At 50.3% G+C, this 22770-nt stretch overlaps 1 protein-coding gene across 1 annotated transcript in view; it reads right to left on the minus strand.

Annotated features, from left to right (window-relative positions):
* Window positions 1-22770, minus strand: part of LOC144603747 (sodium- and chloride-dependent GABA transporter 1-like) — a 30680-nt gene that overhangs the window by 2173 nt on the left and 5737 nt on the right. The window contains 10 exon segments of the mRNA XM_078417454.1: window positions 1588-1695; window positions 1697-1756; window positions 4148-4248; window positions 7595-7697; window positions 10497-10628; window positions 12274-12386; window positions 14629-14753; window positions 16782-16885; window positions 19460-19594; window positions 20241-20373. Of these exon segments, the coding sequence (XP_078273580.1) occupies window positions 1588-1695; window positions 1697-1756; window positions 4148-4248; window positions 7595-7697; window positions 10497-10628; window positions 12274-12386; window positions 14629-14753; window positions 16782-16885; window positions 19460-19594; window positions 20241-20373 (1114 nt within the window).

A 22770-nucleotide genomic window follows, 5' to 3' on the forward strand; every position in this document is an offset into this window, starting at 1 on the left:
TGAATGGCGGTTGCTGCTTGAAGGGCCGAATGGCCCTCCTCCTGCACCTGTTTTCTATGTTTCTATGTTTCTATATCAATGAGTTGGGTTCCTTTAAACCAGAATAATTAATGTGACTGTCATTTAGGGGTTGCCAACCATCTCACTCCCAAATAAGGGACAAGATGACGTCACCGCCCCCACTCCCCACATGACCCTCACCCAGCCAGCGGCCACGTGCTCCCGCTCCACCAATGGCGGCCGCCTGGGCCGAGAGGCATGTTGCTACCCAACCTCCGTTAGGTGGCGCCCAGGCCTCCGTACCTACACTGTCCGGAGCTAAAATGTCGGAAGCCTAGAGTGTCGCGGGCCTACAGCGTCCGGGCCTACAGCGTCCGGGCCTACAGTGTCCGGGCCTACAGCGTCCGGGCCTACAGCGTCCCGGCCTACAGTGTCCGGGCCTACAGTGTCTGGGCCTACAGTCTCCGGGCTATACAGCGTCCGGGCCTACAGCGTCCGGGCCTACAGTGTCCAGGCCTACAGTGCCTTCCGGGCATAATACGGGCCTAAACCAATTTAGCCCAAAATACGGGATGTCCCAGCTAATACGAGGACAGTTGGCAACCCTACTGTCATTTTAAAAACCCATGTGCAAACTCTTCAGCTTCCCAACACTGAACGTGCACTGGTGTTTGTGATTCAGAAAGATTAAGGCAATGAAATATATTCAGTGTTTATGAATGAATTAGCAGCTAACTCGGAGTTGGTGTTGGTGGTGTACTACAGATGGCCTGGACAGAGTGGATGTGGAGAGGATGTTTCCACTAGTGGGAGAGTCTAGGACCAGAGGTCACGGCCTCACAATAAAAGGACGTACCTTTAGAATGGAGAAGCGGAGGAATTTCTTTAGTCAGAGGGCGGTGAATCTGTGGAATTCACTGCCACAGACGGCTGTGGAGGCCAAGTCAATGGGTATTTTTTAAGGCAGAGATTGACAGATACTTAATTAGTACGGGTTGTCAGGGGTTGTGGGGAGAAGGCAGGAGAATGGGGTTAGGAGGGAGAGGTAGATCAGCCATGATTGAATGGTGGAGTAGACTTGATGGGCCGAATGTTGGGGGCCAAGTCATTGGGTATTTTTAGAGTGGACATTGATAGGTTCTTGATTAGTAAGGGCATCAAAGATGGCCGCACTGTGGCACAGCGGTAGAGCTGCTGCCTCACAGCGCCAGAGACCCAGGTTTGTTCGGTGCTGTCTGTACGGGGTTTGCACGTTCTCCCCGTGCCCACGTGGGTTTTCTCCGGGGGCTCCGGTTTCCGTCCACACTCCAAAGACATAAAAGTTGTAAAATTGTCCCCAGTGTGTGTCGGATAGTGTTGGTGTACACTGGTGGGTGAGGACTCAGTGGGCCGAAGGGCCTGTTTCTGTGCTGAAACTCTAGTCTTTAGTCTGAAGTGCAACCGGGAGAAGGTAGCAGAGTAGGATTGAGTGGGAGAAATAGATCAGCCATGATGGAGTTGAGGGGGGGGGGGAGTAGGTTCGATGGGCTGAATGGCCTAATTCTGCCCCGATGAGGTTTGGCCATGCGAAAGTTTGTTTGTCCGTACCTGTACCAGAGTTCCCTTGGTGGTGAGGAATAAGTAGACAATGTATCCCGGGATGAAGATCATGGAGGAGAGGGCCATAAACCAGCCAATAACCTGCCCCCAATTTGGGGTAGACATAGTGGCCAAGCGTCAAGGGTGACATCTCCACAACACTGAAGAGGAATACTCCCTGAAACGCAGAGACAAAGGTGTGTTAGCAGGTAACCTCGTCACTCACAAGGTCCAGCTATCATCACGGACGGTCACACAGTGGGTAGACACAAGCGGGTCTCGACCCGAAACGTCACCCATTCCTTCTCTCCAGAGATGCTGCCTGACCCGCTGAGTTACTCCAGCACTCTGTGAAACGTCACCTATCCATGTTCTCCAGAGATGCTGCCTGACCCGCTGAGTTACTCCAGCACTCTGTGAAACGTCACCTATCCATGTTCTCCACAGATGCTGCCTGACCCGCTGAGTTACTCCAGCACTCTGTGAAACGTCACCTATCCATGTTCTCCAGAGATGCTGTCTGACCCGCTGAGTTACTCCAGCACTTTGTGTCTATCTTCGATCTAAAGCAGCATCTACAGTTCCTTCCGTCATGGCGGATACATGGAACGAGCTGCCGGAGGAGGCTCATAAGGTCATAAGTGACAGGAGCAGAATTAGGCCATTCGGCCCATCAGGTCTACTCCGCCATTCAATCACGGCTGATCCATCATTCGCCCCCATCCCCGTTCTCCGGCCTTCTCCCCATAACCCCTGACACCCGCACTAATGAAGGAGGTTGAGAATAAGTTCAAGTCAACTGCTTATTCACGAGAGAGAGAGAGAGAGAGAGAGACACGCAAAATGCAGGAGTGAAGCAGCATACCTGGGGAATATATCACAGGCAGCATCTCTGGAGAGAAGGAATAGGTGCCGTTTCAGGACGAGACCCTTCTTCAGACTCACTCATTCGTGAGCTACACTTGAGGTGTTGGCGTTGCACAGGTGTCAGTTTGTTTGGGTTTTATGGGCAACCACATTACTCAGAGTAGAGGAATCAAGGACCAGCGGGCTTTGCAGACGGTGTCGGAGCCTGAACCTTAGCGTGGTCACCATAGAGAAGGAAGGAGATGTATAAAGAAATATGCATGTTCCATGGAAATAAAACTATAATGGGAAGAAAGAAAGGACGGCACTGTGGCGCAGCGGTAGAGTCGCTACCCCACAGCGCCGGAGACCCGGGTTCCATCCCGACTACGGGTGCTGCCTGTACGGAGTTTGTACGTTCTCCCCGTGACCTGCCTCGGTTTTCTCTGAGATCTTCGGTTTCCTCCCACACTCCAAAGACGTGCTGGTTTGTAGGTTAATTGACTTGGTGTAAAATGTAAATTGTCCCTAGTGTGTGTTGTGGATAGTGTTAGTGTGTGTGATGGACAGTGTTGGTGTGTGTGGTGGATAGTGTTGGTGTGTGTGGTGGATAGTGTTAGTGTGTGTGGTGGATAGTGTTAGTGTGTGTAGGATAGTGTTAGTGTGTGTGGTGGATAGTGTTGGTGTGTGTGGTGGATAGTGTTAGTGTGTGTGGTGGATAGTGTTGGTGTGTGTGGTGGATAGTGTTAGTGTGTGTGGGGATGGATAGTGTTAGTGTGTGTGATGGACAGTGTTGGTGTGTGTGGTGGATAGTGTTAGTGTGTGTGGTGGATAGTGTTAGTGCGTGTGGTGGATCGTGTTAGTGCGTGTGGTGGATAGTGTTGGTGTGTGTGGGGATGGATAGTGTTAGTGTGTGTGGTGGATAGTGTTGGTGTGTGTGTGGCGGATAGTGTTAGTGTGTGTAGGATAGTGTTAGTGTGTGTGGTGGATAGTGTTGGTGTGTGTGGGGATGGATAGTGTTAGTGTGTGTGATGGATAGTGTTGGTGTGTGTGGTGGATAGTGTTGGTGTGTGTGGTGGATAGTGTTAGTGTGTGTGGTGGATAGTGTTAGTGTGTGTGGTGGATAGTGTTAGTGTGCAGGGATGGATAGTGTTGGTGTGTGTAGGATAGTGTTAGTGTGTGTGGTGGATAGTGTTAGTGTGTGTAGGATAGTGTTAGTGTGTGTAGGATGTGTTAGTGTGTGTGGGATAGTGTTAGTGTGTGTGGTGGATAGTGTTAGTGTGTGTGGTGGATAGTGTTAGTGTGTGTAGGATAGTGTTAGTGTGTGTGGTGGATAGTGTTAGTGTGTGTGGTGGATAGTGTTAGTGTGTGTAGGATAGTGTTAGTGTGTGGGGATGGATAGTGTTAGTGTGTGGGGATGGACAGTGTTAGTGTGTGGGGATGGACAGTGTTAGTGTGTGTGATGGATAGTGTTAGTGTGCGCTGGCTGGGTGAGGTCACGCGGGACGGTGACGTCACCCTTTGTCCCATATTTGGGAGTGAGGAAGTTGGCAACCCTACTAACACGGGACAAGGGCGGTCCCGTACGGGACAGACTAATTTCGCCCAAAATACGGGATGTCCCGGCTAATACGGGACAGTTGGCGACCCTTATTTCAAAGCACCTTCGCCTTTCAATACCCCTGAGAATGTTTGAACAATATTAAGGAGGTCTTTGTCTTACCAGAACTATAATGGGTGTAAAATACACCCAACAAAGCTTCCACCAAATGCACGGTTGGTATCCAATCATCTCCTCAATGTTTTTATAAAACTTGTTAACTCCTGTGAACAAAATCAAAAAATATCGTTTGTAATATTACCTGGTGAGTTTCAATCACCATTTACGTGCATCACAAGTTCATACGTTTATAGGTGCTGAATTAGGCCATTCGGCCCATCATGTCTACTCCGCCATTCAATCACAGCCTGCACTTTGTACGTTGCTCAAGTTTCCTACATCTGCAGATCTTAGTGTCTCTAACTTTTCTATCATGTGGAATTCTTTGCCACCGAAGGCTGTGGAGGCCAAGTCAATGGATATTTTTAAGGCAGAGATTCTTGATTAGCACGGGTCATAGAGTGATACCAGTGTGGAAACAGGCCCTTCGGCCCAACTTGCCCACACTGGCCCAACAATGTCCCAGCTACACTAGTCCCACCTGCCCGCATATCCCTCCAAACCTGTCCTATCCACGTAGCTGTCTAACTGCTTCTTAAATGTTGGGATAGTCCCAGCCTCAACTATCTCCTCTGACAGCTTGTTCCACACACCCACCACTCTCTGTGAGTCAGGGGTTATGGGGAGAAGGCAGGAGAATGGGGTTAGGAGGGAGAGATAGATCAGCCACGATTGAATGGCTGAGTAGACTTGATGGGCCGAATGGCCTAATTCTACTCCTATCACTTATGACCTTATGTTTCCTACGAACTTAATAACCTGCCTTGCCCAACTCCCAGTCATAACGGCCTCTATAAAATACCTCAGCGGGGACAGTTATTTACTACTGAACCATTGTACCCCAGCGGTATGAACATTAACTTCTCTAACTTCAAATAGCCCTCTCTCTCCATCCCTCCCCCTTCCCAGTTCTCCCACCAGTCTTACTGTCTCCGACTACATTTTATCTCTGTCTGCTCTGTTGTTACCTTCTCCCAGCTAACAATGATCAGACCAGCATCGAATGATCAGACCAGCATCTGCAGTTCCTTCCTACACATGATATTCTCAGCCTTCTCACCGCCCCTCTCTCCCCCCTCGGTGGGCAGAGAGTGGTCAAATGTGAGGACTGGGGGCTGCCGTTCCCCGCTGTGTAACCACGTTGTGTGGGCGCTGTGTTATACATGACCTCAGCGATGGAAAGCTGAGGGCAGCTGGCTGCCCGCTCTCTCACTGCACCTCTTTGTTCCTCCAGTTTGTTCAGGGGAAGCCAAGTTCCAAAAAAAAGGTTGTTTCCCACTTCTAGCTGCCAAACGGGAACCACCACTGAGGTGTGTGTGTGTGAAGGAACTGCAGACGCTGGTTTCAACCGAAGATAGACACACAATGCTGGAGTAACTCAACGGGACGGGCAGGCAGCATCTCTGGAGGGAAGGAATGGGTGACGTTTCGGGTCGAGACCCTTCTTCTGACTTGGTTGGCTCTTGATTCTTGGTCCTCCAAAATATTCCAGATGGAATTTGAACTGGAGGTGGCGAAGTATGGACTTAAACAAGAAGGGCTTCTTGGAGAATAAGAGTTGCCTTAAATGTAGTTGTGTCTGGTTGAGTAACTGTAGTAGGGTGAAGACTACTCCATGCTTTAACTGTGCGAGGGGAGAATGAATCGCTACACAAACCTGTCTTGGCAGCTGGTATCTCAAAGTGAATCGAATGCCCTCGTCTGCTCCTGAGATACCCTGTGTGGTACCTCAGCTGCACGGAGGCAGAGAGGAAAGCTCCCTTGGAGGGCATCTACCACACACGATGCCGCAGAAAAGCCACCAGCATCCACAAAGACTCTTCACACCCCTGCAACAGTCTGTTCGAACTTCTACCATCGGGCAGACGATACAAGGCCTTCTACGCCCGCACCTCCAGACTCAGGAACAGCTTCATCCCCAGGGCCATAGCTGCTATGAACCAGTCCTGCTGAGCTGGATGGTCACATCACACAGTGAACCGGCACAGATCTACTTGCACTTTATTCTGTTTAAAACTGTTCTAATTTGTTTCATTGGGTTGTATAAAATAATACTGACTAGCTAATTAATTTATTGCATCATATGGGAGGCGCATTCCCAATCTCGTTGTTCCCCTGTACAATGACAATAAAGATATATTGTATTGTATTGTAGGTTTGGGTTTGGTGTAGATTTGGACATCTATGTCGAGCTGACCATTTAACATTTGGTACAAACAGGTCAGGTGGTGGGTGGGGTTTACGTCTGTCTTGGAGCAGATTCCACCCCAGTGAATTCAGAAGTCCGGTTACACTCGCTTCTCTCTCGTAGGTGTTTGTAACAAATCCAGCTGCCCGCCTGTGGACACGTTCCATGGAAGAAATGTTTGTATTTGTGCATGGGTCCCATGCTGCAACTGTGAGGTCCAAATGTGGTCTAACAAGGATGAAGTACAACTTCTCCTTGATAGAAGTTGAACAATGATAAAAAGCTGCGTCTCAGAAAGACTGATGTGATGTTTTGGGTTGAGATCCTTCCTCAGACTGATGTCTGAAGAAGGGTCTCGACCTGAAAAGTCACCGATTCCTTCTGTCCAGAGATGCTGCCTGTCCCGCTGAGTTACTCCAGCATTTCTTGTCCACCTTCGACCACTTCTGAGGTAATTGACTAATTGTTGCAGCCATTGCTACCATGGTGCTACAAAGCCTCCTGTCCCCACCTTTGGTCAGAAGTTACGGGGAGAAGGCAGGAAAATGGGGTTAGGAGGGAGAGATAGACCAGCTTCTCCTTGAATGGCGGAGTAGACTTGATGGGCCGAATGGCCTATTTCTGCTCCAATCACATGACCTTTCTCCCCCTCCCTTCCCTTTGCCCCACCTCCATTTTCCCCTCCCGCCCGTCCGCTTCCACCTACATTCCTTCCTCTGGCTTCACATTTTGCGCCACTTCCCTCCTTCACACTTTTTGTTTCCCGTTCATCTCTAGCCTTTGTTCAACCATCTGCCTATCAACCCCCCCTCCCCCCTCTCCCCTCCCCCCTCCCCTGTATCCACCTATCACTTGCCAAACTTTGTCCTGCCCCACCTCTCTTCCAGCTTTCTCCAACCTACCACAATCAGTGTGAAACGTACATTGAAACAGGCCCTTCGGCCCACCGAGTCCATGGCGACCATCAATCGCCCGTTCACACTAGTTCTATGCTATCCCACTTTCTCATCCTCTCCCTGCCACACTAGGGACCGATTTACAGAAGCCAATGAACCTGCAAACCTGCCCTCACGTCTTTGAGAAGTGGGAGGAAACGGGAGCACCCGGAGGAAACCCACACGGTCACAGGGAGAGCGTGCAAACTCCACACAGACAGCACCCGAGGTCAGGATGGAACCCGGGTTTCTACCGCCGTGCCACCGCGCCACACCTTTTTGCTCTTAGTGAAAGGAGAAGCAGGTAATATAAAAGCAGACACTCACCATAAAACCAAGATATTGAGATAGTCTCGAAGAAAACCAGGAAGAGCAGAGTCATGCCGCTGGCAGAGTAGTAGTCAAACAACTTGAAGACGTACAAGCCCCCCTGTGTTCACAAACACACACGGAGGTCAGTAATGCAAGGGGCACAAAGCTACAAACACAGGTTGGAAATTGTCCTCTCGGGATGTTATTTGTGAATCAACTTTGGGCACAGGACGTGTAATGACAAGGAAGTGCAGATGCTGGTTAAAACACAAAGTGCCGGAGTAACTCAGCGGGGTCAGGCAGCGTGCACAGAGGATCTCTGGAGGTCATGGGTGGGTGACGTTTCGGGTTGGGACCCTTTTCCAGACCCGAGCGGACTTAGAGTCATAGATCGATACAGTGTGGAAACAGGCCCTTCGGCCCAACTCGCCCACACTGGCCAACAATATCCCATCTACACTAGTCCCACCTGCCTGCGTTTGGTCCATATCCCTCCAAACCTGTCCTATCCATGTACCTGTCTAACTGTTTCTTAAACTATGAGATAGTCCCAGCCTCAACTACCTCCTCTGGCAGCTTGTTCCACACACCCACCACCCTCTGCGTGAAAAAGTTACCCCTCAGATTCCTATTAAATCCTTTCCCCTTCACCTTGAACCTATGTCCGCTGGTCCTCGATTCCCCTACTCTGGGCAAGAGACTCTGTGCATCTACCCGATCTATTCCTCTCATGATTTTCTACACCTCTATAAGATCTCCCCTCATCCTCCTGCGCTCCATGGAATAGAGACCCAGCCTGCTTCTTTGGTCATGATACAAGACTTCATCTATATGTTGGTGACGTCTCGGGTTGGGACCCTTCTTCAGGTGGAGTGGGAAAGAAGGCTGGAGGCAATGAGGGGCAGGACAGAGCGTGGCTGGTAATAGGTGCCGGCAGAGCTGAGTCCTGCCCCTCCTTTACTCCAGCCTTCTTTCCCACTCCCCCTGTCGTCAGTCGGAAGAAGGGTCCCGACACGAAACGTCACCTATCCATGTTCTCCAGAGATGCTGCCTGACCCGCTGAGTTACTCCAGCACTGTGTGCAGGTTTTTGTAAACCAGCATCTGCAGTTCCTTGTGTCTGAACATGGTGCTTTGAGCAGACAGTGTACGCAAAAGCTGCAAATCCCAGTCCCATACGGGACCGCTCTTGTCCCGTATTGGGCCCGGATGGCACTGTAGGCCCGGGGGCCACTGTAGGCCCGGACACTGTAGGCCCGGACAGTGTAAGCCCGGATACTGTCGGCCCTGACAGTGTAGGCCCGGGGGCCACTGTAGGCCCGGATACTGTCGGCCCGGGCAGTGTAGGCCCGTGGGCCACTGTAGGCCCGGATACTGTCCGTCCGGGCAGTGTAGGCCCGGGGGCCACTGTAGGCCCGGATACTATCGGCCCGGGCAGTGTAGGTCCGGGGGCCACTGTAAGCCCGGATACTGTCGGCCCGGGCAGTGTAGGCCCAAGGGCCACTGTAGGCCCGGATACTGTCGACCCGGACAGTGTAGGCCCTGGGGCCGCTGTATGTCCGGAGGCCCGGGCGCCGCCTAACGGAGGTTGCGTAGCAACCTGCCTCCCAACCTAGGCGGCCGCCATTGGTGGAGCGGGAGCACGTGGCCGCTGGCTGGGTGAAGTCACCTGGGGCGCTGGGCGATGATGTCACCTTTTGTCCCTTATTTGGGAGTGAGGAAGTTGGCAACCGTAACAACATCATCCCTGAAAAGGTTGATGTGCCAAATGCAAAATGCCAATCCATTGCAACAGGGGTTGCGAGCTTACAGTTTATAAATTTGAGGTCAATTGTTCGACTTTCCTCCAAGACCCTGTCATCATGTACTGTCTTTCCGCTGACTGGTTAGCACGCAACAGAAGCTTTTCACTGTACCTCGGTACACGGGACAATAAACTAAACTGAACTAAACGATGAAGCAAGATTATTTTTACTCGGGTTAATTTGGACATTTTTAAAGCAGAGATTGATAGATTCTTGATTAGTACGGGTGTTAAAGGTTTCGGGGAGAGGGCAGGAGAATGGGGTTGAAAGAGAAAAATAGGTCAGCCATGATTGAATGATGTACTAGGCTCGATGGGCTGAATGGCCTAATTCCGTTCCTAGGTCTAATGGTCTTATTATGGTCTTAAGATTCATGAAGGTCTGGTGTTCCCATACCTGACCTGAATAGGTCTGAGGTAAAGTGTGTCTTATAAACACAGCTCAGGCCAAAGTACAAGACAGACACAAAATGCTGGAGTAACTCAGCGGGACAGGCAGCATCTCTGGAGAGAAGGAATGGGTGACGATTCAGGTCGAGACCCTTCTTCAGACTGGGAGTCAAGCGGAGAGGGAAACTAGAGGTATGTACAAGTGCAAAGTGTGAAAACGACAGATCAAAGCTGAGGATGATGAGGAAATGTAGAATGGTTCAGTGTTCGCTGATGGGAAGGTGACAAAGAGGCAAGCAGTCAGTAAGATTAATCAGGACAGTGAAACTAGACGGAGAACTAGGATAGAACAGAGATAAAGTACAGTCAGAGAGTCAGACTGGTGGGAGAACTGGGAAGGGGGAGGGGATGGGGAGAGAGGGGAAAGCTTGAAGTTAGAGAAGTCAATGTTCATACCGCTGGGGTGTGAGCTGCCCAAGCGAAATATCAGGTGCTGTTCCTCCAATTTGCACTGGGCAGTGGAGGAGGCCCAGGACAGAAAGATCAGTGTGGGAGTGGGAGGGGGAGTCAAATTGTTTTGCAAAGCATGGCGAAAGCCTACTTGAGCTGCAGAAATGCCCAACTGTTTGAAGTTGGACGGTTTCTCCACATCCAGTCTAGGGTCTACACAGCACGATGTGAATGCGGCAGGCGGGCGGAGATACGATTACACGTTCACACTTACCTGGGTCACCATGCACAGTCCAACGAGGTATGAAATGAAGCACACCAAACCAATGAACAGCTTCTTGTGCCTCCGCAAACTTCGAGGGTACTCGTCCATTAGAGCCGTGACGAAGCCTTCTACCGTACAGAACTGAAGACAAGGGTCCTTGGATTAACGCTGCATTCTCCAACGTCAGGTGAGACTCCCCTCTTTTCTGCCCTCTCTCTTTCCCGCCCCTCTCCCCACCCCAGCACACACCCATTTCTCACAACATCCTGTTCCTCTTTCACTCTTCCACCCACACCCCTCCCTCCGGATTCCGGATTTAGTCCCCTTTGTCACTCACTCCACCCATCTGCCAACCAACCCACTCCTCAGCTGTACCCACCTATCACTTGCCAGGCTTTGTCCCTACCACCCCCCCCCCCACCTCTCCTTTCCAGCTTCCCCCCCCCCCCCCCCACTACACTCAGCCCGAAACATCGCCAGTCCATTCCCCCCTCAGGTGCTGCCTGACCCGCTGAGTTACTCCAGCATTTTGTGCTTTGCTCAAGATTCCAGCATCTGCAGTTCCTTGTGTTTCCATGAAGAATGTAAATGGGGATAATTACACTTGATTCAGGATGACCCTAATCATTATTTTTATGGGATACTCGGATTAGGAATTGAGTCTCCTGATTTCCACGTGGGGCGCGGGGCGGTGACACCACCTTGTCCCGTATTTGGGAGTGAGGAAGTTGGCGACCCCAGCCACCACACTCAGGTACAGCTCCTTCCTCTCACGATTCAGGTATCTGATCGGTACTCCCATAAATTGAGCTCGGATTAGTTTAGAGATACAGCACGGAAACAGGCCCTTCGGCCCACTGAGTCTGCACCACCCAGCGATCCCCCCACACGAACACTATCCTACACACACTAGGGACAATTTACAATTTTACCGAAGCCAATTAATCTACAAATGTGTATGTCTTTGGAGTGTGGGAGGAAACCAAAGATCTCAGAGAAAACCCACACAGGTCACGGGGAGAACGTACAAACTCCATACAGACAGCGCCCGTAGTCGGGATCGAACCCGGGTCTCCGGCGCTGCATTCGCTGTAAGGCAGCACACAAAGTGACACAAGATGCTGGAGTGACTGAGCAGGTCATGCAGATGAAGGTTCCTCAACTAAAATGGCACCTATCCATGTCCTCCAGAGATGCTGCTTGACCAGCTGAGTTACTCCAGCACTTTGTGTCCTTTTGTATAAACCAACATCTGCAGTTCCTTGGATACCAAGTGCTCTCATAACTCAGCGGGTCAGGCAGCATCTGTGGAGAACATGGATAGGTGACGTTTCACAGAGTGCTGGAGTAACTCAGCGGGTCAGGCAGCATCTGTGGAGAACATGGATAGGTGACGTTTCACAGAGTGCTGGAGTAACTCAGCGGGTCAGGCCGCATCTCTGGAGGACATGGACAGGTGACATTTGGGTCGGGACACTTGCTCCCTTCCTCGGACTGTTCGGCCCTTACTATTTTAGATTTTTAACGTAAGGTTGGTCGCATTCTCGTACGCCTTAGATGGCTGCAGAGTTACTCCAGCACTTTGTGTCCTTTTGTGTAAACCAACATCTGCAGTTCCTTGTCTCTACAAAGGATACCAAGTGCTCTCATGACTGCTGGGTCAGACGTTCCTTCAGGTACCTTCAGTACATGATCAGCCATGATCATATTGAATGGTGGTGATGGCTCGAAGGGCCGAATGGCCTCCTCATGCACCTATTTTCTATGTTTCTATGTTTCTACTGACCTGTGAGTCGAGGCCAAGCATCAGCAGCATGGAGAAGAAGAGGACTGCCCAGAGTGAGGCGGGGTGTAGTTGTGTCACTGCCTGGGGGTAGGCCAGGAACGCCAGGCCAGGACCTGTGCGGGGAACCACAAGCCCGTTACACCACTCCCCGGCGCCACACCAATGCACAAACATCAGTCATACGCGTCGAGTTAGAAACGTACAAACATGGAAAATAGGAGGTAGACACAAAATGCTGGAGCAACTCAGCGGGTCAGGCAGCATCTCGGGAGAGAAGGAATGGGTGACGTTTCGGGTCGAGACCCTTCTTCAGAATGATGTCAGGAGAGGGGGCGGGACGCCCCGAAACGTCACCCATTCCTTCTCTCCCGAGATGCTGCCTGAAGAAGGGTCTCGACCCGAAACGTCACCCATTCCTTCTCTCCCGAGATGCTGCCTGAAGAAGGGTCTCGACCCGAAACGTCACCCATTCCTTCCCTCCAGAGATGCTGCCTGACCCGCTGAGTTACTCCAGCATTTTGTGTCTACCTTCGGTTTAAACCAGCACCTGCAGTTCTCTCCTACACAAAGGTAGGGCAGGTTTAGAGGGATATGGGCCAAACGCAGGCAGGTGGGGCTAGTGTAGATGGGACATGTTGGTCGGCGTGGGCAGGTTGTGCCGAAGGGCTTGTTTCCACGCTGTGTCACTCTAGGAGTGTAAGATAATAGACTACAATGTGGTGGTACAAGGGTTCCTCAGCCTCCGTTCCGAGAAACCCATCGGAAACTGAAAGTATTGTGAGTCGAGATGCATTGTAATATGCGCGATCACGTGGCCGGAAGCGAGTGGCCGTTCGGCCCGTCGCAAAGTCGCAAGTGGAAACCGAAATTAGTGTGGCGCCGGGGAGTGGTATAACGGTCTTGTGGTCTTAGGAACAGGGGACGTACAACGAGATCTGGGTGTCCTAGTGCATCAGTCACTGAAAGGAAGCATGCAGGTACAGCAGGCAGTGAAGAAAGCAAATGGAATGTTGGCCTTCATAACAAGAGGAGTTGAGTATTGGAGCAAAGAGGTCCTTCTGCAGTTGTACAGGGCCCTAGTGAGACCGCACCTGGAGTACTGTGTGCAGTTTTAGACAATAGACAATAGACAATAGGTGCAGGAGTAGGCCATTCAGCCCTTCGAGCCAGCACCGCCATTCAATGCGATCATGGCTGATCACTATCAATCAGTACCCCGTTCCTGCCTTCTCCCCATACCCCCTCACTCCGCTATCCTTAAGAGCTCTATCCAGCTCTCTCTTGAAAGCATCCAACGAACTGGCCTCCACTGCCTTCTGAGGCAGATAATTCCACACCTTCACCACCCTCTGACTGAAAAAGTTCTTCCTCATCTCCGTTCTAAATGGCCTACCCCTTATTCTCAAACTGTGGCCCCTTGTTCTGGACTCCCCCAACATTGGGAACGTGTTATCTGCCTCTAATGTGTCCAATCCCCTAATTATCTTATATGTTTCAATAAGATCCCCCCTCATCCTTCTAAATTCCAGTGTATACAAGCCCAATCGCTCCAGCCTTTCAACATACGACAGTCCCGCCATTCCGGGAATTAATCTAGTGAACCTACGCTGCACGCCCTCCATAGCAAGAATATCCTTCCTCAAATTTGGAGACCAAAACTGCACACAGTACTCCAGGTGCGGTCTCACCAGGGCCTCCAAATTTGAGGAAGGATATTCTTGCTATTGTGGGCGTGCAGCGTAGGTTTACTAGATTAATTCCCGGAATGGCGGGACTATCATATGTTGAAAGACTGGAGCGACTAGGCTTGTATACACTGGAATTTAGAAGGTTGAGAGGAGATCTTATCGAAACGTATAAGATTATTAAGGGGTTGGACACGTTAGAGGCAGGAAACATGTTCCCAAAGTTGGGGGAGTCCAGAACAAGGGGCCACAGTTTAAGAATAAGGAGTAGGCCATTTAGAACTGAGATGAGGAAAAACATTTTCAGTCAGAGAGTTGTGAATCTGTGGAATTCTCTGCCTCAGAAGGCAGTGGAGACCAATTCTCTGAATGCATTCAAGAGAGAGCTAGATAGAGCTCTTAAGGATAGCGGAGTCAGGGGGTATGGGGAGAAGGCAGGAACGGGGGTACTGATTGAGAATGATCAGCCATGATCACATTGAATGGCGGTGCTGGCTCGAAGGGCCGAATGGCCTCCTCCTGCACCTATTGTCTATTGTAAGCCGGGGAGCACCGATACACAAGAGTTGCCAAGTTCCCACAAGTTGCCAAGTTGCCACCTTCATGTTCAGAACTGTTCAAAACGGCGAGGCCTCTGCTCAAGAGCAGCAAGACTGGCCTCTGTTCTTACCTGACGACGCCAGTTCGCTGATGGGTTTATTGGTGATGTGGGACATGAAGCCAATGACGGAGAAGATGACTATGCCAGCAAAGATGCTGGTGCAGGAGTTGATGGTGCAGACAATGAGGCAGTCTCTGGAAAGGGGAAGTGCACACACACACACACATGCAATCAAATTACAGACATCCCAAATGCAATTAATCTCGCCCCCCCCTCCCCCACCCTGTGGATAGGCTCGCCAACTGTCCCGTATTAGCCGGGACAGCCCGTATGTTGGGCTAAATTAGTTTGTCCCGTACGGGACCGCCTTTGTCCCGTGTTAGTAGGGTTGCCAACTTCCTGACTCCCAAAGAAGGGACAAAGGGTGACGTCACCGCCCCGCGCCCCACGTGACCTTACCCAGCCAGCGGCCACGTGCTCCCGCTCCACCAATGGCGGCCGCCATTGGTGGAGCGGGAGCACGTGGCCGCTGGCTGGGTGAGGTCGCGTGGGGCGCGGGGCGGTGACGTCACCTTGTCTCCTATTTGGGAGTGAGGAAGTTGGCAACTGTGTTAGCCACCTGTGGCTAATAGGACAGATGGTCTTTAGCTGTTTGTCAAGTGGGAAAACAATGTTTGGACCTTCTGAAAAGCCCTCCTCTCTGTTCATTTCCACTGCTACTCTCCCCCTTGCTCAGAGTTGCTCACAGCAGGCAGTGCGTGCCAATGAATGTGTGGCAGGCCTGTTCATTGGCAGTGTTTTTGATTGTCTTCTAGCCAGGCCGCCAGAAGAAGCATCAAAGTGCCTTGGAACATTGAATATAGCGCATGGAAGAGTACAGCACAGCAACAGGCCCTTCGGCCCACAATGTCTGTGCTAAACATGATGCCAAGACCCGCTCTAATTCTCCTGCACACAATCCATATCCCTCCATTCCCGGCATATCCACGTGCCTATCCAAAAGCCTCATAAACGCCACTATGGTATCTGCCTCCAGCCCCACCCCTGGCAGCGCGTTCCAGGCCCCCACCCCCCTCTGTGGGGAAAAACTTGCCCCGCAAATCTCCTTTAAACTTTGCCCCTTTCACCTTAAAACCATTCTATATTCTATGTTCTATGTTCTGTCTATGGTCTATGTTCCATGTTCCATGTGGTATGTTATATGGTCTGTTCTATGTTCTATGATCTGTTCTATGTTCTACGGTCTGTTCTATGTTCTGTAGTCTGTTCTATGTTCTATGGTCTGTTCTATGTTCTGAAGTCTGTTCTATGTTCTATGATCTGTTCTATGTTCTGTAGTCTGTTCTATGTTCTATGGTCTGTTCTATGTTCTGTGGTCTGTTCTATGTTCTATGATCTGTTCTATGTTTTACAGCCTGTTCTATGTTCTATGATCTGTTCTACGTTCTGTGGTCTGTTCTATGTTCTACGGTCTGTTCTGTTCTATGGTCTGTTCTATGTTCTACAGTCTGTTCTATGTTCTACAGTCTGTTCTATGTTCTACAGTCTGTTCTATGTTCTACAGTCTGTTCTATGTTCTACGGTCTGTTCTATGTTCTACAGTCTGTTCTATGTTCTACGGTCTGTTCTATGTTCTGTAGTCTGTTCTATGTTCTACGGTCTGTTCTATGTTTTACAGCCTGTTCTATGATCTACGGTCTGTTCTATGTTCTGTAGTCTGTTCTATGTTCTACGGTCTGTTCTATGTTCTATGATCTGTTCTATGTTCTGTGGTCTGTTCTATGTTCTGTGGTCTGTTCTATGTTCTATGTTCTGTGGTCTGTTCTATGTTCTATGTTCTGTGGTCTGTTCTATGTTCTATGATCTGTTCTATGTTCTGTGGTCTGTTCTATGTTCTACGGTCTGTTCTATGTTCTATGGTCTGTTCTATGTTCTATGATCTGTTCTATGTTCAATGATCTGTTCTATGTTCTACAGTCTGTTCTATGTTCTACGGTCTGTTCTATGTTCTGTAGTCTGTTCTATGTTCTACGGTCTGTTCTATGTTCTATGATCTGTTCTATGTTCTGTGGTCTGTTCATGTTCTGTGGTCTGTTCTATGTTCTATGTTCTGTGGTCTGTCCTATGTTCTATGGTCTGTTCTATGTTCTGTGGTCTGTTCTACTATCTATGAGTTGTAAACTGCAGGAACTTACTGGTTTGATTCCAGCAAAGTGATTTACCTGTAAACATTGTTGTGGAAGTGATTGTAACTGCCCAGAGCGATGAGTGATCCTAGACCGAGCCCGTAGGAGAAGAAGATTTGTGTTGCCGCGTCGAGCCAGACCTGCCCAGAGGAAGAGTCATCCATCAGCGGAGATTAAAAACCCCAGGGTTCATCAAAGCAAACGCCGAACCACAAAACGTCCAATTATTAAAAATCATATAATCTAAAACAGGGTGGCACGGTGGCGCAGCGGTAAAGTTGCTGCCTCATGGTGCCAAAGACCCAGATCCAATCCTGACCCTGGGTGCTGTCTGTGTGGAGTTTGCACGTTCTCCCTGTGACCACGTGGGTTTTCTCCGGGTGCTCCGGTTTCCTACCACATCAGATTTGGTTGGTTAATTGGCCCTCTGTAAATTGCCTCTAGGTGAATTACATAGAAACATAGAAACATAAAAAATAGGTGCAGGAGTAGGCCATTCGGCCCTTCGAGCCTGCATCATTCAGCTCAGTATCCTGTACCTGCCTTCTCTCCATACCCCCTGATCCCTTTAGCCACAAGGGCCACATCTAACTCCCTCTTAAATATAGCCAATGAACTGGCCTCAACAGAGAATTCCACAGATTCACCACTCTCTGTGTGAAGAAATGTTTTCTCATCTCGGTCCTAAAAGACTTCCCCCTTATCCTTAAGCTGTGACCCCTGGTTCTGGACTCCCCCAACATCGGGAACAATCTTCCCGCATCTAGCCTCTCCAACCCCTTAAGAATTTTATATGTTTCCATAAGATCCCCCCTCAGTCTTCTAAATTCCAGCGAGTACAAGCCTAGTCTATTCAGTCTTTCTTCATATGAAAGTCCTGCCATCCCAGGGATCAATCTGGTGAACCTTCTCTGTACTCCCTCTAAGGTTAGAATGTCTTTCCTCAGATTAGGAGACCAAAACTGCACACAATTACAGAACCTGGGGAGCATGGATAATCACATGGAGAGAATAACATTGGGTTAGATTAGTGCAGGGACAGTGTGAATGTCCCAGGGTGCTGGGGTCACCGCAGCACTTTGTGTCCTTGTCAACAACCAGCAGCTGCAGTTCCCTTGTCTCGGCTCGATAAGACATTTGTTTTTGTTTTAAAAATATATATTTATTTTAGACTCTGTAAAACACTTGGATAGGTACATGGCTAGGAAAGGTTTAGAGGAACAGGGACAATCCATGGGCAAATGGGACTAGTGTAGATGGGATGTTGATAATGTAGGTCGGAATGGGAAAGTTCAGCTAAAGAGCTCGTCTCCAGATGCATGACTCGATGACATGTATTTGAAAGTCATAAGGTCATAAGGAATAGGAGCAGAATTAGGCCATTCGGCCCATCAAGTCTACGCCGCCATTCAATCATGGTTGATCTATCTCTCCCTCCTAACCCCATTCTCCTGCCTTCTCCCCACAACCCACAAGGAAAAATGTTCCCAATGTTGGGGGAAGTCCAGAACCAGGGGCCACAGTCCCAGAATAAAGGGGAGGCCATTTGAAACTGAGGTGAGAAGGAACTCACCCAGAGAGTTGTGAATTTGTGGAATTCTCTGCCACAGAGGGCAGAGGAAGCCAAGTCACTGGATGGATTTAAGAAAGAGTTAGATAGAGCTCTGGGGGGCTAGTGGAATCAAGGGATATGGGGAGAAGGCAGGCACGGGTTACTGATTGTGGATGATCAGCCATGATCACAATAAATGGCGGTGCTGGCTCGAAGGGCCGAATGACCTCCTCCTGCACCTATTTTCTATGTTTCTATGTTTAACCCCTGACACCCGTACTAATCAAGAATCTGTCCATCTCTGCCTTAAAAATATCCACTGACTTGGCCTCCACAGCCTTCTGTGGCAAAGAATTCCACAGATTCACCGCCCTCTGACTAAAGAGAGTATGGCTTTGCATTGAATTGGAGAAATTCATAGAACCCATCAATGCCTCTGTTCAATTTGTCACAATGCCGGGCCCAGTGGTGGATACACCCAACATGTGAGCCGATGGCCAGGCCACATTTGGAGTACAGTGAGCAAATGTGGGCCCCATATCTGAGGAAGGATGTGCCGGCTCTGGAGAGAATCCAGAGGAGGTTTACAAGAATGATCCCAGGAATGAGTGGGTTAACATATGATGAGCGTTTGTCCGCACTGGGCCTGTACTCGCTGGAGTTTAGAAGAGTGAGGGGGGACCTCATTGAAACTTACCGAATAGTGAAAGGCTTGGATAGAGTGGATGTGGAGAGGATGTTTCCACTGGTGGGAGAGTCTAGGACCAGAGGGCACAGCCTCAGAATTAAAGGGTGCTCTTTTAGAAAGGAGGTGAGGAGGAACTTCTTTAGTCAGAGGGTGGTGAATCTGTGGAACTCATTTACACAGAGGGCTGTGGAGGCCAAGTCAGTGGATATTTTTAAGGCAGAGACAGACAAATTCTTGATTAGAACGGGTGTCAAGGGTTATGGGGAGAAGGCAGGGAAATGGGATTAGGAGGGAGAGATAGATCAGCCATGATTGAATGGCGGAGTGGGCTCGATGGGCCGAGTGGCCTAATTCTACTCCTGTAACTTGTGAACTGGTGGCCTACTGCGTCTCTGCAGGCCTGGTGTCGATGGTCAGTGGGGATTATTGGCCACCGAGATCACGGTTACGTGGATAGATCCGTGGCTCACTCACCTGAGAGCTGGAGAGCTTGGTGAAATTGGGAGTGAGGTAAAACAGGATGCCTTCCCTCGCCCCTGGCAGGGTGACCCCACGGAAGAATAAAATGAACAGCATGACGTAGGGGTAGGTCGCCGAGAAGTACACAACCTGGTGACAGGGACGCAGAGAGGAAGAGAGACGTCAATGCCAGACAGGACCAAACATTAGAATCACAGAGAATTACCATTAGAATCACAGGGACATACAGCACGGAAACAGGCCCTTCAGTCCCTGCCGACTAGGGGTTGCCAACTACCTCACTCCCAAATAAGAGACAAGGTGACGTCACCGCCCCGCGCCCCACGTGACCTCACCCAGCCAGCGGCCACGTGCTCCCACTCTACCAATGGCGGCTGCCTGGGTCGGGAGGCGGGTTGCTATGCATCCTCCGTTAGGCGACACCCGGGCCTCCGGGCCTACACTGTCTGGGCCTACACTGTCTGGGCCTACACTGTCTGGGCCTACACTGTCTGGGCCTACACTGTCCGGGCCTACAGTGTCCGGGCCTACAGTGTCCGGGCCTACAGTGTCCGGGCCTACAGCATCCGGGCCTACAGCGTCTGGGCCTACAGCGTCCTGAAACGTCACCCATTCCTTCTCTCCCGAGATGCTGCCTGACCCGCTGAGTTACTCCAGCGTTTTGTGTCTACCACCCCAGCTTTTCATTGTACCTCGGTACACTTGGTTAAACCTGAATCTAAACTTTCCTGTGTTTTTCCGAAGGTAGAGTGAAGCAGGAATGTCGAGGGCCTACCTTTCCCGTCCACTCCACGCCTTTCCAGATGGAGAAGTAAACGAGAATCCAAGCCAGGGCCAAGGTCCCAGCTAAAGGCCAACGCAGGTGCCCCGGCTCGTTCAGGCCGCTGCTAATCTGGTGCATATTCCGCCTGCAAATATACAGAAGATCTCATGTAGGAAAATAACTGCAGGTGCTGGCACAAACCGAAGGTATCACAACATGCTGGAGTAACTCAGCGGGTCAGGCAGCATCTCAGGAGAGAGGGAATGGGTGACGTTTCGGGTCGAGACCCTTCTTCAGACTGATGTGAAGAAGTCTGAAGAAGGGTCTCGACCTGAAACGTCACCCATTCCCTCTCTCCTAAGATGCTGCCTGACCTGCTGAGTTACTCCAGCATGTTGTGATACAGAATATATAACGTGATGCACATTCATTATGTTCATTATGGATACGCCTCCGTATTCTTCTTTTATCCCGGTTTGCTTACAACTCAACAGACAACCCAAGCGAATTGTGGACGCAGCCCAGACCATCACTCAAACCATCCTCCCTTCCATTGACTCCATCTACACCTCACGCTGCCTCGGCAAGGCCAGCAGCATCATCAAGGACCAGTCTCACCCCGGCCACACCCTCTTCTCCCCTCTCCCATCGGGCAAAAGGTACAGAAGTGTGAAAACGCACACCTCCAGATTCAGGGACAGTTTCTTCCCAGCTGTTATCAGGCAACTGAACCATCCTGCCACAACCACAGAGCAGAGCTGAACTACTATCTACCTCAACAGAGACCCTCGGACTATCCTTGATCGGACTCTGCTGGCTTTACCTTGCACTAAACGTTATTCCCTTATTATGTATCTGTACACAGTAAATGGCTCGATTGTAATCACTTATTGTCTTTCTGTTGACTGGATAGCACGCAACAAAAGCTTTTCACTGTACCTCGGTACACGTGACAATAAACTAAACTGAACTATATGAACATTGACTTTTCCAATTTTAAGTAACATCACCCCTTCTTCCCCCTCTCTCTCCTATTCCCCCACTTCCCTCCCTCCACTCATTTCTCCCACTATCCTGTACCACTTCACTCAAAGCCCCCCTCCCTCACTCCCCCTCCCCATGACCTTCAACCTGTATCTCTCCCTCCAGCTTTACATTTCACTCTTCTTCTCCTCGATTCTGACACCCATTTGCCTCCTCTGTCACTTCACCCACCTGCCAATCCAACCTTCCCACCCATCACCTGTATCCACCTATCACTTGCCAGGCTTTGTCCAGCCCCCACCTCTCTCTTCCAGCTTTCTCCCTCCCACTACAATCAGCCCGAAGAAGGGTTCCGACCTGAAACATCGCCCGTCCATTCGCTCCAAAGATGCTGCCCGACCCGCCAAGTTCCTCCAGCACTGTGCCTCTTGCACGAGATACCAGCACCTGCAGTTCCTTTTGTCTCAATTTATCTTTTACGACTCAGCAGCGGTAGAGTTGCTGCCTCACAGCGCCGGAGACCCGGGTTCGATCCCGACTACGGGCGCTGTCTGTACGGAGTTTGTACGTTCTCCCCGTGACCTGCGTGGGTTTTCTCCATGATCTCCGGTTTCCTCGCACACTCCAAAGACGTACAGGTTTGTAGGTTAATTGGCTTCTGAAAATTGTAAACTGTCCCCAGTGTGTGGAGTGTGGTGGTAGTGTATGGGGTGATCGCTGGTCTGTACGGACTCGGTGGGCCGAACGGCCTGTGTCCACTCTAAAGTCTAAAGAGATGTGTATTTGAAAATGAATCTTCTAATCTTTCAACTCTATCATTTCAATTTCTCACCAGATATTACTGTCAATATATAAAATTTGGTGGTATATCTCATCTAGAGTTGTCAACTTCCTCACTCCCAAATAAGGGACAAAGGGTGACGTCACCGCCCCGCGCCCCACGTGACCTCACCCAGCCAGCGGCCACGTGCTCCCGGCCCGGGCGGCCGCCATTGGTGGAGCGGGAGGATGTGGCCACTGGATGGGTGAGGTCACGTGGGGCGCGAGGCGGTGACATCACCCTTTGTCCCTTATTTGGGAGTGAGGAAGTTGGCAACCCTACTAATACGGGACAAGGGCGGTCCCGTACGGGAGAAACTAATGTAGCCCAAAATACGGGATGTCCCGGCTAATATGGGACAGTTGGCGACCTAATCTCATCACCTCTAAATGGACGAACAATTTCTCCAAGTTGCTTGGCAAGATGTTTTTGGAACAGTAGCTGTAAATTGCATGAAAACTTTCCAAACACTCCGTCCCACCAGCTTCTCGGCCTATACTGGAAATATTAATTTCCATTCCTGTGTTCCCATGGTGACCTGCACATGATCGGCAACTCTGTAGAGAGACAACATTTGCAGTTCCACTGAAGGCAGACACAAAAAGCTGGAGTAACTCAGCGGGTCAGGCAGCTTCTTTGGAGAAAATGGTAGGTGACGTTTCACAGAGTGCTGGAGTAACTCAGCGGGTCAGGCAGCATCTGTGGAGAACATGGATAGGTGACGTTTCACTGAGTGCT

This window comes from Rhinoraja longicauda, chromosome 20 (genome assembly GCF_053455715.1).
Source record: "Rhinoraja longicauda isolate Sanriku21f chromosome 20, sRhiLon1.1, whole genome shotgun sequence".
NCBI classification, from domain to species: Eukaryota; Metazoa; Chordata; class Chondrichthyes; order Rajiformes; family Arhynchobatidae; genus Rhinoraja; species Rhinoraja longicauda.